Source organism: Gavialis gangeticus, unplaced genomic scaffold (genome assembly GCF_001723915.1).
Source record: "Gavialis gangeticus isolate Ggan-Ray unplaced genomic scaffold, GavGan_comp1, whole genome shotgun sequence".
Classification (NCBI taxonomy): domain Eukaryota; kingdom Metazoa; phylum Chordata; order Crocodylia; family Gavialidae; genus Gavialis; species Gavialis gangeticus.
Genome location: NW_017728993.1, coordinates 30,556,306 through 30,575,015, shown reverse-complemented (window position 1 = coordinate 30,575,015; position 18,710 = coordinate 30,556,306). Strand labels below are relative to the sequence as shown.

General features: G+C 39.0%; 1 protein-coding gene across 1 annotated transcript in view; it reads left to right on the top strand.

Annotated features, from left to right (window-relative positions):
- The window catches only part of ADGRL4 (adhesion G protein-coupled receptor L4), a 262,937-nt gene extending 248,616 nt beyond the window's left edge, over positions 1 to 14,321 (top strand). Inside the window, 3 exon segments of the mRNA XM_019501503.1 lie at positions 9,199 to 9,290; positions 10,834 to 11,002; positions 12,668 to 14,321. Coding sequence (XP_019357048.1) covers positions 9,199 to 9,290; positions 10,834 to 11,002; positions 12,668 to 12,730 — 324 coding nt within the window. The 3' untranslated portion in view covers positions 12,731 to 14,321.
- Positions 14,322 to 18,710: the final 4,389 nt, after the last annotated feature.

Here is an 18,710-nt window from a genome sequence, read left to right as displayed (position 1 = left end):
CAATTCAAACTATTAAAGAAACAAAAAAATGAGATTGTGTCTCCTGGAGGTCCCAGGACCTGTAAATAAGAGCAAGGCCTTCCCCTGTACCCTTGTCCTCCCAAAGCCATCTTTAAGGTACTTGCTCCAAAGCCCTTGCAAACATTTTGGAGAAAGAGGTGGTAACCACTAATTTCCATCACAAAGGAATCCCCTCCTGTCAGGTTATTACATTGAGAACAAACTCATCATACTCTGAAGCCTGAATGATCCTTGCAGAATGCCCCAGAACACAGTGGAAAAATAATCCACTAATTTGTCTAATGATTCTTTTCTCCTCTGTCCGCCCTAGAAGCCAGAAGGATTTCAGGCTACCTGCAGTGGCTTAATGGCTCTTAGTCTTCCTGATAGCTTCTTTTATTTAAAGCCTAACTCTCTATAAGCCATGTCTCCTTGCGAGTACTCACTCAGGGGCACTGGAGGGACATTCCACTCACCAAATACTTTCTCCATTATGGAGAAACAAATAAGCAAAGAAGATGAGGAAGATAGACTAGGTGCCGGCTGCACTTGTGAACTTCCTGACGCACAATTTACAGCGAACATAATCCACCAGAGTTTCCCTTAGCACCATACTTCCTTACTAGCTATGGAAAACATATCCAGTATTTTGGTGTGGGTAATGTAATGTTCTGCTTCAGTGTTTTATTCCTGAGAAAGTCAACGTATAGATGATTCATCTTCCTAAGTTTTTGTTCTTTTTAATGCTATTAGTGCTATTTTAGTTAGTCTTACTTTTGAAGTGTCCATTAAAAGGAGTCTATAGGTTTGCTTTAGACCATCTCCAGAAAGGGATAATATCATCTGTAATTTTTCTACGCATGAATTAGGAATGTCAATGGATGAGTGCCAGGGAAAATGCTGTGAATGTTGCTATCTCAGAAACGTTAGTGGGTGAATGCCATGGAAAAACTCAAGGGCACACATCTTTCATTCCAATAAGCATTTCTTTTCACTCTTCTCTTTGGAAAACTCTATTGTCTGTCCTAAAAAATGGTTTGTGGACTTGAGAGTCATTCAACTACAGGTCAGAAACAATATCATGTAACTTAGGTGATTGCCCCATGGCAGAAATAGTGACTCCACAAAATGACAGTCCCAACAAATAGTTTGCAAGTAATTCATGGGGGAAAGATGTTTGTATAAATAATGAATACAATACTTTCAAATAAGTAAAAAGAGTTGAAAAAGGAAAGAGACATCCTTTCCAGGACACTTGGTAAACCTGGGGAACATAGGTGACCTTCTGCCATCTGTATACATATACCAGCAATTGTAGTTTGCCAGAGGACTCAAAGTTTCAGCTAGTAGGGACCTCTCTGCTGTCTGGGATCACATAACTTAAAACATATTGATCTTCTTCACATCTGACAAAACTTTTCCCAGTTTATCCCACAATGCCCAAAATGCTAGGGGGAAATAAAGCAGGGCAGATGCCTGCAAAGCTCAGTCAATCTCAATTGAGAATTCCCCTATGCCAGATGCCTATGCTTCAGGTATTGCCTCAGGCAGCTTTAAATCCCCTATGCACTGAAACTGTGTAAAGAAGACTTATGAGGAGCCTGTGACTTAGCCCAAAATGGATACTTTGCATCTGGAAAAAAGGGACCGATTTTGTCTAGTATTGTTTTCTCTGTATTCCTCGTATGTATATGTATTAAGACTGACAATTCCTTGACTAGTACATTGACCAATATAGACCTTAGTCTTAAAACCCAATCTAAGTGGGCCAAACTTTATGGCAAGATGACATCACATGGCTATGAATACAGCTTTGTATCAGCACAGGAGTTACCTTTGGCTGCAGGATCAAGGTTAAAGAAAGGTATTTGGAATTAAGTAACCCAGTATTTAGCTTTGCATTGAGGAACTACATTAAACCCAAAGGCACTCAGAAATTATATGCTATTTAGTCCCCTGAAAAATGCAGAAATCAATTTATTTAGTTATTTATTTAGGTTTACCAAGGAGCATTCTCTACAATATTCAGAAAAATACTTATCAACTGTTAACTCTACATCCTGAGGTAGAAAAAAATTAAATATAGCAACACGACTTTATGTGAAAATGTATAGCTATTGAGACAGTAGTTCTGAAAGTACTAGCTCAAATTTGCACCTTTAAATAAGTGAAGCTACATAAACAGATTCATAAAATCTAGCATGTACTATTAAGGACCTTTCCTTTATTTTAATCTTTTATTTAAAAAAATTTGTTATCTTTTCCACTGCTGTATGAGACTACTATTGTATAACTAAAGTATATAAGGAGGTGTATTCATTTGGGAAATGGTAATGAGAGAAATCAGACAGGAGACAAAACCCAGACTGTTTGACTGCCAGCTTGCATGCAATTTTATGCAATTAACGTGGCATACATTTTCATTTTGAAGTTTAAACCGTTGTATTGTTAACAGGTTAACTCTATTCTACCCTGACTGAAATAACAATGCCCCACTTAATGTTGTCATTTTAGCCATCCATTAGTCAGACAGACAGACAAAAATCTTCCTCTCTCCATAGCAGAATTCAGACCATCACAGGACTCATTAATTCCAGCACTGATAATAACAGTCATTGAAAGGAATGCTACAGATACAGCTGTTCTGAACATCAGACATTTTTTGAAGGAGCCAAATTCAATATGATATATGTAAAAAATTCAAGTATATGTCTACAAGAGCAGCAGGAGAAATTTTTCTCATTCTTTTTTGTGAGATCTGACATCAGCATATAGATGGTTTCATCAATTATTGAGACAGAGACTGAAAAAGGAAAAGGGAATGATTTGGGGGCTTCATTTTTGAAGTTTGAATGTGAAGTGCTCAGACTGAATCAGAACTAGTACGTTTGAATTTTTAGAATTACTTTCTACTTTCTTATACTAGCTCTTTGTACACTAGAGAGCTTTACAGTCTGGTACTTTAAGGGCTTTAATACCTTTTGAAAGCTAGACAGTATCTTCAGTGTTTTATACTGGTATATCATATATGAAATTACACATTCCTTTTCTCTTCTGTAAATACATTTACACTCAAAATAGCCTCAAAGTCTCATTTTCAATACTGCAGCATTTATAAGGGGTAAAGTTGGATACTCATATATAGAACTGGGTACAAACAATTTTGGGAGATGTGGAGGACCAGAGTTAAGTTTCTGCTCAAATGAGTACTTAATTATTTATACAAAGTAGAATACCTCCACCTGGAATAACTGAAAGAGGGGCAGCCTGTAATAGCCTATAGCCTGGTGGCTAAATAAGCCCTAGGTTCTGTGAGTCAGGCAGAGCAGGACTGAACCTGAGTCTGCCATATCTCAAATGCATGCTCTTGTCCACTGGGAATATCGGCTATTCTGCTGTGGCTGTCTTTCTCTCTCTGGATTTGACCAGTAATTTTATCCAGGACTTGAAAGGTCTCCAGAGGAGTGTTGCTTTGAAACTGGCAGATTGCTGCAAGTCTAACTTTTGATGAAATAACACTGGGGGGGAAAGAAAAAAGGTTTAATCTAAAAAATTCTGAACAGTTCTAGTTCTGGGCAATTTCATTTTACCGGTTATTCTGATGCAGTTCTGTATAGGAAAGCATCATTGGAGACCTAATATACCTCTCTGTGCAATCATATTCCAGAACGATGTGATCTTTTAGTTCCAAAATTTGACAACTGGCGCACAAACTGATGGAGCAAAATCTCTTTGGCCACTAACCTTTTAGTTTTATCACCTTACTCATACTGAATCATACCCTTACTGCACAAGTGGACAGACTGATTTAATGGAGTGAACTGCTATTCAGCTTAAGTAGAAATAGCAGAATCAAGCAGTTACTTTGCATGCATTATTTTTTTTGTATTTTGTAGCATTAAAAGTTCAACTCAAAATAATTATTGTTCTTCACTAAATACAGTGTTTCATAAAATGCAAAATGCTAACAATATATTTACATAAAGATAAAACACTAAGTTACACTACCATTTTGTAAAATACTCCTATTTTAACAGTGGAATTAAGGACCATTTTTACATTTAGCAGTTGCTAAGCAATATGCTATTAGCAGAACTCCAACAGCTTGGAGCATTTAGCATTTTAAGACCTACGTGATCATCTTTATATTATTACTCAGTTTGCAAAATACAGTTAGTAATCAACATGGAACTTTGTAATTTGCTTAGACAATAGCAGTGCTGTTTTTTCAGTACTTTTCTAGATCTTAGCTTTGTGATAGTACCAAAATTTAAAAGAATCTAGAAAACATTGAACATTAATATGTATAAGGTCACATTATTTCTTGCTACAGAGTATAGGGAGAATTAAAGGAAATTACACTGCAGTGACTCCAGAATAACTGACATGAGACAAAACAGCAATACCCTTGCTCTATCCAAACCCACAAACCCTCATAGCCTAACTGTTTTTTACAGAAACCTGCACAACCCAAGTTGTCAACTTTCTCTTCTCTGTGGAAAGAGAGGGTAGGAAAGCCAAGAGATAGGGAGGGAGACAGTTGCATGCATGTTTCTAAGGGAACCATCCTAACTGAATAGAGGAAGACTAACAAATAGCTATGGCTGCTTCTCAGATTTTTCCAAGTCACTCTGAAATAACTATGTGATGAATTTCTTGGAGTTTGCCATGTACAGTGTCCCTCACTATGAGGTGTTTTCCCCCAGAAGGAAATGACTGATGTCATGTTAACTATGACATACGTAATATAAAGACAATAACTAAAAGATAGAGTGTGACGTAGAGCATTGTCTATTCTTACCTGTGAATCTAAAGTGACTTCACTATTACTCTAGAAATCACAGAAAACTTGGTGTCACTGGAGTCAGTGGAGTTTTACCATTTATTTCAGTGGAGGCAGGATTTCATCTTAGATTTCTAAATTTTCACGTACCAAATATTGAAGACCCCACAAAAAGGAGTTTGGTGGACAAATCAATATATAGCACTCCTACAACCTTAAGCAAAATGCACATAGTAAGCCAACTGATTAATACCCACAAGCTACCAACAAAAGATGGAATATTTTATGCACCTTGAGCTTTTGATGCATACCTGATATGGAGATGCCCACTCAACAGATATTAATCTGTTAACTAAGCCATGGAACTAACTCAGAATCCAGAAGTCCAGGATGTCTTCTGGATTTGCAACTTCTTGGAGGAATTTCAAATGACATTGGTTCATAAAGGTAGTCAGTCTTCATCTGTAAAGAATACGTTATTGATGCTATCTTTGTAGTTTTCCTTGTTTAATGGTTTTCTAATTCAACATACCTTTATTTTCTTCTTGCTTACATACAAAGCAGAAGAATCACAAATATACCACTGCTTGTATATGTTACTTGACTGTAAGAAAGGGGAAGCTGATTATGCTTTTACAAATACTTTTTGGAATTAGAAATGCTTTGTAGATTATGTAGACAGAAAGGCAAAGTCTGTTCCTATATTATCCTTACTCTTTGGCCAAATGTGCAAGGAATTAAATTACAAGAGACAGATATAAAAAACAATGAAGAAGCAGCAAAAACTGGTTTTCCAAAGCACCCAGTGCTCCGGGATGCTGAGCTCTGGGAGTTCCTTCTGAAATCCCTGAGTCAGATGAGTCAGCTGTATTCAGCACCATGCATATTTGGGGATTGTGAAGCTTTCATATGTGTACTTGAATTTAAAGGGAGTTAAATCCAAGGTTTCCTTCATGAAATAACAAGAATTAAGTTGCCACAAACCAAGCAGCACTTGGCTTTTATGAGTGTACATTACAATACCCTCTTCCCCATTTTTTGCCAGGAGACTGCAGTTTCTAGACCTGATTTCTCTCTAGGGAATATTACGGTTTCTCTTTTCTCCATTACAGCACATGGTGCAGAACAGCAAACCAAAACAGCAGAAGAGCCCTGTTAGGACATGCAACAGTTTTGTAAACCATTCAACACATCAGTAACATTGATACCAAACACTGGAGAACTTTAGCATAGCACACCAACCACATACAAACATTCAGTTTCTCCTGGGAGAGTCGCTGCTCTCTCAGGAGAAGTCATGAACGTACAGATGTTCAGGATTTTTCTCCCAAAGCAAAGATGGTCACTCCAGGAGGAAAATGACCTGGCAACAACCAGGGTTAAATCACTCCCAGGAGAGTTTCTCTTGGGAGAGTGAATGCCTGTACAATTTCTCTTCTGAGATAAGCCACAGCATAGTTCTCTAGCATCTCCACGAGACAGTGTGTTGCTCACTGGACTCTACTGCTCTAGCTGAGCAGGGAGCAGAACACAACTCCTTCACAATCCCTACATTGTGCTGCAGAGAGACACAAGCTGACCCTAAACCATCTTGGTCAGCCAATCAGGGCTTTCCTGTGTACTGCTGCCATCTGTCGCCAGGCAGACTGAAGGAGCCTGAAGAGTGCATTAAGACATGTACATGGGGTCTCCTGGCTGTGCATCATCAGCAGCCTGCAAGCTCTCTGCTTTTCTGGGGCTCAGAACAGCATTCACATGTCTCTTCAGGCATCTCTGCATAAGTGTTTTATACCAGGAAAACAAACCTGGGAGAATTCTCTCGGTTCATTTGAATGTGTGTATGCAAGTAGTGTAAATTCCTCATTTGACTGGGGAACATAGCTCTTTTGATGAGATGCCAAGTATTTTGTTGTCACCTACCCTGGATTCCTCCAACAGGCAGAGGTGCAAACTGAGAACTGTTTTAAAAACAGCTGAAAGATTTGTCAAAAGAAAAATTTGACATTTTTTATAAGACACTTTTTTGAGCATGTTCCCTTTCTTACACACAATATAAAGGAAGCCTATGCAGTTTGATGCAATTATTTTTTATGAATGGAGTGGCTGAAAATATTAGAAAACAGGACAAAAATCTCTTTAAGAATTTAATAAATCGTGCAAATTACTGTGTATTTCAGAAGTAAAGCTCACCCTCATTACACTGTATTACTATCTCCTATGAGACTGTCTCAGTCATACTGTATAATAATTAAGTTCTGATGGCAGACTCCAGTGAGGCCAGCGTTGCCTTCTTCCCTCCCCTTGATATATACAATTTATTCCCACAAGAATAAATTGAAGAATAAAATTATTATAATTAATGGTTATTACCTTAATGCATAGGGCCAAATCATATTACCCTGTACAATAAACAGAGTAAGTAGTCTTTGTGTAAAGGAGTCCTAATAGAATCAAGAAGTAGAGCCCTTTACCATAGTGCTACAGGCAAGCACAACTTTAGAGGTTCCTGTAGTCTGTTCCATACCTATGCAACTGAACCCCCACAGTTCTGTAGCTTTTCCAGCCGTGATTCTCAAGGGGCAAGAAATAAGAGGCATTGGCCTATGGGTCTTGATACATTAAAGTCAATCTGTTTCATTGACTATGATGGTCTATGAGAGAGATGTAGTTAGCCATGTTAGTCTGAAATCAAGTAGAAGACATGGTAGATTTGCACCTTATAAAAGAATCTAGGCCATGTGCTCTGTACCATAATTTTAAGATTTCTGATTTTACTGCCAATTTCTGAATGCATCCTCTATACATACTGTATTTTGATCACATATTGCCCTACCTTTTTGGAATTGTTTTAATAAATATAGTAGGTAGGCTACGCAGATTACAGGGTGTACATCAAGTTACTTGATCTATTTTTCACCAGCAAATATATGATAAAATTATGCTTACATATAATTATACACAACTACTGACTTACTGATAATTAACTTTGAAAAACTGCTGGTTTAGGAGATATTATAGATTACTATTTTAAATGTAAGTAGCTTCAGAAAATCTCCCATGATCAGTGCAAGTGTAAGGTATTCAATGAAGGATTAATTCCCTAAACTACTAATCAGCTCTATCTCCCATCTTATCAAATTGTAAATACATTATGCTGTACTAAAGTAGGCACATGCAGCTAATTAAAGCAGAACCTGCATTTAATATCAGATCCTGGTAACCACCCCCACTCCCCCCTCCCATCATTAAAAAAAAAGTTCTGAGAACATATACAGCAAATGTTCACAAATGAAATTGATACCTTAAAACTGATGCTGCACTTCTGTAGTGTAGAAAATAAAAAGGAAGAAAAGGGTGGGGGGATACACAATCTTTCTGGAGGAATGAGTGGGGGACATATTAATTCTATTCAGTCTACAGCTGTAAGCCCACAGGAACCAACCAAGGGATTACAACCAAGCATCTACAAATAGAATCTGGAAAACATCCAGCTGGAATTTAGTTCATTTATTAACATTTTTAATAGATTCTGATGTTAAATGCCGCAAACCAAAATAAGTGAAAAAAAATGAAGAAAGCAAAGACATACATATTGTAAAAGGAATGTAGTAGACATTTAAACACAGAAGCTCAATGAAGCCTATGCAAATAAGCAAAGGTTTAAAACTCTAACTGAGCATGTTTTGTAAAACCTCTCTCTCAGTTCCCTTTTCTGCATCAAACTCAAATAAGGTACCACCGTCATAAAACAGGTTTTTAAAAAAAAACAAGCCTCATTAAGAAATACTTTTCAGTGAAACACACACAAAATGTAACACACAGTGCCCAGCAAGGAACCTTTCAATGAAAGTTATTTTTTAATTTCTTTGTGTAAAATGTAAAGTTTTTTTTATACTACTCCAAAAAAGAGACTTAAGCATATAGGATGCTATTACTCTGGGGATGTTTTGGTAGTACTGGGCAACAAAAGACCCATCAAGATAGAGTAGATATAGTGTAATGGAAGGCCATAGGGTCTTTGGGTCTCTTTTAAGGTGTGGGAGAGAAGAGGAGGGGGGAATCTCTTTTTCCCCCGCAACATCTGTACTTAGAAAAAAAAAAATCTGAGAAAGAAATCTAAGAGATTTACCAATAAAATCAATAAACATTTGCAGACTGCCGTTAGTGATACTGTTGAGATGTGGTAGAGTTACAGTCCTATTTGATCAGTGTTTATTACAGAGCTCATGTTTTTTTAATATAAGTAGATCAGAGAGGATTTTTTCCCCTCAACAATGCGTTCTATAGATTATACATACACAATTCTTTTGGAAGTTGGACAATTATCCAACTTCTTTTATTTAAACATGCAACTGGTATTGAAATCCAAAAACAGATCAGGTTGAATGAAAAAGTAACATCATATTTTCCCCCAGGTTAATCTGCTGGCTTTTGGTGTGATTATTTACAAAGTATTTCGACACACTGCGATGTTAAAACCTGAAGTTAGCTGTTATGAAAATATAAGGTAAGTTTCTCTTTTCTCTTTTGCCCTTTAGTCATTTTAAATGCAATCAGAGACGAAAGTGATCACTCTAAAATAATTTGAGCCCTCTCAGGGTTTTTTCCATTTCTTAGAGAGTTATTTCTCAGTTATCTCTTCAAATTTCTTTTAGGCTTGATCTTACTTCTCAAACAGTCCCACTGAAAGCGGTCGGGCTGTATGAGGAGTATACAGGCACCAAATAGAATGAGTTTCAGAATCCAGCCCTTTATCAATAAGAAGGGGAAAACCAATAATTGGGTTAAAGAAATAATTTTCCAACTCATTTTTGAGTTTCCAATCCTATCCCTCCTACTCAGGTAAAAACTGATTTCAAGAGTTTTGCCTGAATCAGGACTGAGAGATTTGTCCTTAAGAAAAGATGCATATAATAAATATCTGAAGAAGAAAACAAGGTGAGTTCTTGGCGATTCACTTTATTTATGAAGAAATTGTACAGTGGGGTTCAGTACTTCTGTGCTTTTTTTTTTCCCCAGGATTTTTACTTTGCATGCTGCTATGATTTTTCCATCAACTCACTCTCTTTAAAACTGATTTATAGGGACCTTGAAAACCATTTGTACAGGAAAAGCTGAAGTGTACTACAGGGAACATTGAAAACAACTTACTGTTTGTGTTGCTTAGAAACACTCCTGCAGTTTCAATGCATTGCACTAGATTTATAGTTAGGATTTAGCAATTGTTTGATTGATTACTTTCTCTTATTCCTCACCCTTCATAGCTTCATGTAGTGAGCTGGTTTTAATGAAGTTAAGAATTATTCATTTTCCTCTGAACAATGCTAAAAATGTCTATTGCTCAAAGGAAGTCCTGCAATGACTAGGCTAAGAATGAATAAGAAAGTAATCAGTGGTTTCATTTCCAAGACAACACACTGTAATTTGCTGGAGTCTGTGAGCAGAGCTGTACAATATGTTAGCAAAAATTACAGTCAATCAATTTATATAATATTAAGGCATCGGTATTCTGACCCTGAAAATATTTAAAGCTATTTGTGTTGTAAAAGCATTTCTTTTAAAGAGAGAAGTCTAGTTTTACAGCTGGCACCATCTTCTATATTAAACATGAGAGGAAGCCGTAAGATCTCTTTGATGTCATGCACATGTGCTGACCTAAGAGCATACTGTACATTTTTCTCCAGGTTTGGAGTGGGGGAGATATTTCATAACAGACATATGCTTTACCTTGGGGAATTACTCTAACAGTAGATTTAAAATCAAATCATATGGCACTGCAGTACACCAGAGAAAACATATCTGAAGATTAAGAAAGCCAGTGTTTTAAAGTCATGCAGCGTTAGTCTCATACTGTTCTATCATTACTGTGTCAGCATATTCCTGTAACAGTCCTGCAGCATACCCGAAAGGGCAAACCATGTAACTGCACGTTCGCAGGTCTTCACAATTGAGGAAATGCCTATGAAGCATTAGTCATTCAAATAAGTGATTAAGAAAAGAAAAGAAAAGAATACATGATACCCTGATGGTTATGTTTTACCTTGACCTAGGTCTTGTGCCCGGGGCGCTCTTGCTCTCCTGTTCCTTCTTGGTGCTACCTGGATCTTTGGGGTCCTCCATGTGGTCCAGGGATCAGTGGTCACTGCCTATCTTTTTACAATATTCAACGCATTCCAAGGGATGTTCATCTTCATATTTCTCTGTGTTTTATCTAGAAAAGTAAGTATCATCTTTCCTTTGGGAAATTTTTCATGCAAATATTAATATAGATAATCAGGAGCCCCATTCTGCATACTGAAGTCATTAGGGGCTTGCTTCCGTACAGGAAGTTACTCGTGTGTGTTTCCAGGATTGCAGGTCATACAGCACCAAGTTTTAAAAAACTGACAGCGCTGAAGTCAATGGGTATTTTGCTATTGACTTCAATAGGAAAAAAAACCCAGGTTCTTGCCTTATATATTTTTCCCAGGATTCAGATCTTCAAAACAACATATTTCTGAATACAAATGTTTATTACTATCACAAAATAATTCTTCCGGTAGAAATATAGGCTGGGAACTGGACTGTACAGATGGTTCTCCAGCCCCATGGCTGGAGAGCTTCACAAGCAAACTCTCCAGCCCCAGGGCACTAGCAGGCTGCTCCCTGGACCACTTCCACCCTTTGGGGAGCCCATTAATGATAGCCTGTCCTCTCCCTTGCCTGGAAAGGGGACAGGTATCAAGTGGCAATTGGCAGCTGCTGAAAAGACTCATTCCTTGCACTCCTCTTGGCTGAACTGGAGGAGTGTGAAAGGGGCAGGGAGTGTTTAGCCACCATGGCAAGAATCTGGGAGCAGCTTGCCTCACCCCAGGGTTGGCCCTGGGCTGCGTGCCTCCCTGGGCTGACCCAGAGGAGTGAGGAGTGAAATGAGGGCAGTGCCCTGGGGAGCCTTGCTGCTGCAGCACACCAACCTGCCTTGCCCTGCTCCACTGCAGGTCAGCTGGGTGGCAAGGGGAAGATGGCAAGGCTGGCACCTGGCTTGAGGAAAACCCACAGCCGAGGTTCCCGCTCGCTTCCACTTTTAAGTCATCACCTCAGCCACTCAACTGAGCAGTTCCCCATGCCTGGCCCCTGGTCTCTCCAACTTTTAAATTGCTGGCTCACTGTTCCCCCAACCCTCCCTCTGGCAGGCGGATGCAAGGGAAAGCTGTCCTGACTGAGAGTCGGGCTTGCAAACCTGGCTCACCAACCCTGTCATTCAGCTGAGTTGCATTTGGCTCCTGGGGCCTGGCCTGGGAGCTGCGTGGCTAAACCCTCACCTGCTTCTCACACCAGGAGCTCTGGTGTGAGAAGAAGGTGGGCAGCAGCTTGGGCTGCTCTTCCCCCTCCCCACTCATGGATGGGGAAGCAGCTGACCCCCATGCCTTTTCCAGCCCAGGATGACCCCAGTCTCGGGAGGCACAGGAACCTTTCCTCAAGCTCCCAGGTGATTTTTCTCCCAGAATGGTCATTTTTGCTCCAGGAGAAAAAGCTTGAACATTTGCACACTTTTGTTTTCTGCTGGGAGAATGGTGATTCTCCCTGCAGAAACTGAACATCTGTACATGGCCTCATTGTCAAAACGCACCACAGTACAGATACACCAAGGGGTCATTTAAAAGGTTAAAAAAGCTGGTCTTCAGCCTTTTCAGTTAGGATCTGGGTTGGGGCTGAGTGGCCTAACCTGTAGCATTGTATTCTGGGGTAATGTAAGCTTCTTAATTTTTTCCTAAAGTCAAAAGCAGCCCTACAATATTTAACAAATGTAAAACTGAGTAGACGGTACAGTGTAAAATGAATTAAGCATGCATTAACCTGTGAATAAATCTATGTCATGTTTGAATTCGATCTTTTTTATTTCAGATCCAAGAAGAGTATTATAGGTTGTTCAAAAATGTTCCTTGCTGTTTTGGCTGCTTAAGATAAATGGAAAGAAAATATGCATGAGCAGCACAATGGAAGACGGGAGTAACCTAGACATTGTTATTGTTATTATTACAGAAAATATAGCATTGTGAAAGTATGAAATGACCTAGTGAACATTCATAACCCTTAAGTGAATTACTGTCTCTCCAGTATAGTCCTTGTAATCATGCACAGCATTTCTACTGTACTGTGTACGTTCAGGATACATATACAAATCAAGCCGGATTGCTGTAAAACAAACAGAAGACTAAGGAAAAGGAACTGAATCCCTACAGGAACCAGAGACTCTTTTTGTAGCTTAGGCTTTATTTCTAATATTAGAAATATCTGTAGTTCATGAGAGAGAGAGAAAACTAACTGGCATAGCAGATTTTATGAATTGCTTTGCTAGTGGAAACATGCCCCCTGCATTTTTGTGGTAATAAGCTTCTTCACAACATATTGTATATGACGATCTGCAGGGACTGGGTTCCGTTACAGCATTAACAGATAAAGATCTGCTTGAAACCGGACTTTGGGGGGAAAAAAATTATTTAAAGGAGATTGAAAGAAGGTTTGGGGTTTAATATAATTTACTCATCATGTTCAAATATATATTTGTGTATTAATCAATTCTTTATTTTTTTAACTTTTAGGGAATTGTTATGAGGGCAGGGCTGATAAAATAGCTTGGAACAGCCATTTTATAAGTAACATTTATTTTGTGGAGCCCATGACAAATCTTTGATGCTTACTTAACAGTTGAAAACTGTGATATACTACATCTAGCACCACGACTTCACATACTGTAGGAAAGAGATGCCATCTCAAGTTGGCACTTCATAGAAATATTGATGACCTTGCTCTTATTGGTTAAATTAAAATAAATTACATGGTCTAAGCAATGCAAGTGTAAAATTAAGGGCACATGCTGCAGTTTCAATGTAAAATATATTGTAAATATAACAAACTCTCTGCTAATAGCTTCCTTTATTACAAGCAGCACTCTTCTGTTCTGCTCCTGATCCAGCAAACGTTCAGTCCTATTTACTTAAATTTAAGAATATAAGAAGTCCTTGAAATCAGTGGGACTGGTATTGTAAGTTTTGCAGGATCCAGACCTAAGTTGTTGCATCAGAAAATCTAAAATTGTGATGCAATTCATTTTCGAAGCTGTGCTGTCATTTCATCTTTTTAAAGTCCTGGCCATGTCAGCCCCCTCAGTTCTCATTGCTTTCTCAGGAAATAGTCAGGACCTTTGAGAAGCAGGCCAAACATTATTACCAGTGTGAGCATTGTAAATATATAGCTGTTTATAAGTTTTATTTATACCAAAAAAATCTTTTTAGCCATGGTCAAATTTGTTTGGCTTGTATCTACTTTCCTTACAAAAAAAACCTTTAGTTACAGTATGTGCCTTATTAAAGATATTGTATGTCTCTGCCAAAATAAGGAAGCTCAAGTGGTAATTTTATTTATTCCTCCCAGAAAGAGGTAATTGCTGTTGGTCACCTGTATATAAAATATGTTAATAAACTGAAGAGCTTTTGCTTTACTATTTCACCATATTTTCTTTAGTTAATTAAAAAATAAAATAAGTTTTATAGCTTTATATTATTTTGTCTGAATGTTTTTCTGGATCTGCTTTGCTAGCTGTATTTTTTTTCAAGCTGTGGAAATACACAGACACTTATACATGTGTTTCATAGGCATGTCTATTAATCCATTGTCATTAATCTCATACAAAAGTACAGTCTGTACTAAACTTTCCTTAGCAAAGAAACACCTCTGCTAACTGCAAAATGACTTCCATAAGCTCATTGAGACTGAAAAGTTACCTTTGAAAGAGACTATCTGACAAACTGTTTGGGTTACAATAGACTTTTTAATAAAAGAACTTCTAAGGCAAATTTCTGTTCTCCAATCCATGGATCAGATCTTCATTATAATATTCTACTTTCTTTTCACGCAGTGATGAGAGTATTCACCTTTTAGTACTAGATTTGCTAAGAAGGATCCAGGAAAGTAAAAAAAACCAGAATATTTTGTCAAGATACATCATGTGGCTCTTAGAACATTTGTCAAACTTCAGGAGCTTCGGGATAATATCTTGTCCCTACTAACGCACTAAAGACGAATGTAACTTTTAATGAGTATCTTTGTCTCCCTCCCAGCATAAGTCACATTTCAGTAAAAAATCTTCCTTCACCATTCCCTCTGCAGAGAGAGCCCTTCTCTCTTTTTGCGTCACGCACCAGGCCTCTCTATGACCATTTGGAAATAACGCTTAGACACGCAGTGAGATAGCCAGTCTCCCATTTACTATTCCAGCCTGTTTTTCTGTTCTTCAGTCTGTAGCTGTCTGTGATATATGCCAGATTCTGTGACAGGTACATACTGCTACTGAGGGGCAGAGAGGGGAAGAACCAAGCAACAGGGGCAAGATGATCAAGTGAGCCAGCAGGATAGATAAGTTAGTTTCTGGCATGATGGAGCCATGAGCAAACTAATCCTGAACAAGGCCCAGCTTTCATAGAACACAATGCCTCCACTCTCACTGCCCTGAATCCCTTGGAAATTAGCTAATCCCTAGTTACATCTACCTGAGAAATAGCCAATTTCCTATGGATTAATTTGTTTAATTAATTTTTTGCTATTCATTTGTTTCACTTGGGTAGTTCTTGCATGCAGAGTAATTACTGTTGTGAATATTCAGCTAACCAATGAGTTTGCCAGTAGCCTCCTGTGAGAGATTGGCTTAAATTTTACAGAGCTTTTTGAAGGACACTTCCACAATAGATTAAAAAAAAAAAATTATTACTCAGAAGGTGCATCTACACATGCATTTGATCCCGGATCAGTTTACTCATGAGTAAACTATTCACAAGTAAACACTCTGGGGCAGTCACCTATACATGCAGGGAAGCCGGAGCAGATTTGCTGCTAATGCAGCAGATTTCCTGCCCCTGTAATGAGCGCCTGCTGCCACCAGGGGGAGCTCTAGGATCTGCCAGTGCCACCCCTGCTGTCGCAGAGCTGGCGCTGGGAGATAGGGGTCTCCTAGCTCCCTGCTCCCCAGTTGTGATGGTGAAGCAGATGCTGGTAGGTAAGGATCTCCCAGCCCCCACTCCCCAATAAGATCTTGGAGTAGAGGGCTTGGAGCTCCCTGCTGCTGGGGTAGGGGGACATAGTTCCCGCCTGGGCTGTGGTGGTAGATCCCACCCCAGCAGCAAGCAGCTCCCAGGGGCAGGAAACAATCTTCTGCCCCCTAGTGGCCAGCTGATCAGGAGCAGATTTTCTCCCAGTCAGGCATCTATGTAAGTGCTACTGCACCATTAGTAATTGAAAGTAAATTTGCTACTTGCATTTGCAGGTAGAAAATGTACTCGTGATTAGTGGGGTTTATTGTGCAGTAAGCATGTGCATGTGTAGATGCACGTGCTTACTGTGCAGTAAACTATGCTACTGTGCAGTAAAGCATCTCCTGTAGACACACCCTGAGAGACCCCAATCTTGCAAATTTAAGTGTCCATACAGGCTTTGTAGGATCATACCCTTACTGAATGGAAAGTGCTTTATATTTAAAGATAGGTGTAACAACAGGATCAAACTGGGTGCATATACACATGCAATTCATTTAAAGCAATAAACTGAGCTTTAGTAAACAGCATCTACATATGCACCCAGGACAGCAGCAATTTGAGCAAGAGCAGAGCAGCTTACGCCAGGGTCAGGGCACCAGAGTTCAGCCCTGGGCTCCGGGGTAGCAGCACTGGGCAGCAGAGGGGCTGACTCGGGCATGAGGGTGCTGAAAGTGTGGAACAGTGTGACTAGGTGGCAGGCAGGAGTCCCCCACCCCCGTAATTTACCCCCAGGGTCAGCATCTACATTTAATCATAGTGCATTTAATCATAGTAAATTATCCTCAAATAAGATAGTACTGTCACTGGCAGTACTATCTTATGGTGGCATTAGTGCTATCCTACTGTGGCCTAATAATATCATACATCTAGATGCTGATGCTTTACTCCACAACTAGTCTACACCACAGTTAAGCACACATGTAGATGTGGCCCCTGTGTTGTTTTATTCATCACTGGATACATCTGAAATGGAAAACTAAAATCATTATCAACCAACACATCTTAATCTATTAGAAATAATGAGATATGAATAATAGAACTAGCAAAGAATCTATGGTTTGATAGGATACAAATAAATAAATCATGTACTCCTTATAGATGGCCTGCATGTCAAGTCATAAATTAGTACTTTTTTCTCTTGTACTTTTTTTATCTTCTTAGTGGCAATTTCATAACTATTATTCTGGGTTTAGAGTCATTACAAGAAAAGTGCCATTTGCTTACCTCAGATTAAATTCATGGAATGCAAGAACCAAGAGAAATAGTCAAGTGAAAAAGAGCATTTGGATATTGTCCAGGACTTTCTAAAGAAGCTTGTGTTCAGGTGAGTTGAATGAAATGTACAAACTGCTTTTCCAATAAGAAATCTGCATGTCCTGTTTCTCTGGCCAACTGATAACCGGTTGTCTGATTTGGGAAGGAAAAGCCTTTTTTTAAGATCTTTTCAAACAATGAGATTCTGAAAGGTGTATGGCACCTCCAGGTGGTCCAGCAGGCAAAAACACCAGTGAAAAAGACAGATAAATGTAATGTGTTAATATTTAATTTTGAAATCATGTGCTTGCTGGGAGAGGGTTCTATTCCAACCCTCCAAAAGAGGTGCTTATGACAATACTAATATTTGGAGGTGTGCTATAAAACAGAAGCAAATAAGAACTAGATGGAGAAGGAACTGTTTATTCTGAAAATAAATTATTCCTTTCTCATTCCTCAGTGCACTGAAAGTAAATTTCAAAGCAGCTGCAGCATTTGGGGTTAATTATCTTCACAGTGAGATTGCAAGAGCAGAGCAACACTGCAAAGCAGACTCCCCTAATCATTGCCTGCTGTGAAAAAACAAGTCCTGCCACCCCTTAAGTCCCACTTGGCAAGCATGGACATTACATTTACAATACTCTATTAATATGAAGATATTTATTTATTTGGGACACTACATTATTTAGAAGGGAAAAGTAATTATATTTGCAGATTCCACATTCCTCCCTCCCATGTCCCACTCTGAGTGATTATTTTCTATTTTACATATAAATATTCCCTACATAAATTCTGTAGCTGCAAAGTGGCCTGCCAGAACACAAAGTTCTGCTGATACAGAGCCTTATTCAGGATAAAGTTCTCAGTTTCACTCACAGAGATTATTCTCTCAGTTGTATGGATGTGTAATCTTCATAGGGCACATCTACACGTACATCTTACTGTGCAGCAATAAATTCTGACTCAGATCACACCAGAGTTTATTGCTCCTCAGTGCTGCATTTACATGTGCACCCAGGACTGCAGCACGTTGAGCCGGATCAGAGCAGCCAGAGCTGGCAGGGAGCCCAGGGGATCAGCCTGCCAGCCTGGGACTGCTCTGACCCAGCTCAACATGCTGCAGAGGGCCAGCTGGGGCCCAGCCAGCTGGGTCAGTGTCTACTCATGAGCTGCTGCGCACGAAAAAAACCAAAAAATCTTTGCAGCAGGTAAGACGTATAGTTACATTTACAAGTTCTAACCTGCTACAGAGTTTATTCATTTCCTGAGGCTTAATAAGACCACACATATAGATGCCAAGACACTTACTGAAGAACTTAATTAGGCAACTCTGCAGTAAACGTCTCATGTAGATGCACCTATAGGGTACTTAATACTGTCTTCTTTTATGGGACTGCAAGAAATAGAGAGAGAGTTTCATTATGAAACAGGTATAAGAAACCTAGAAAATCCCTAAGAACTGGCCCTCAGCCTCGAGACAGTGTGGGCAAGTCCCTGCCCTCCATTTCATATCTGCTTATCCCCAGAAGCAGGTGATTTGAATGACACATGGTGCTTTTCTGAACTGCCATGACTGGGCAGTTAACATTAGGGGCTATAGGCTG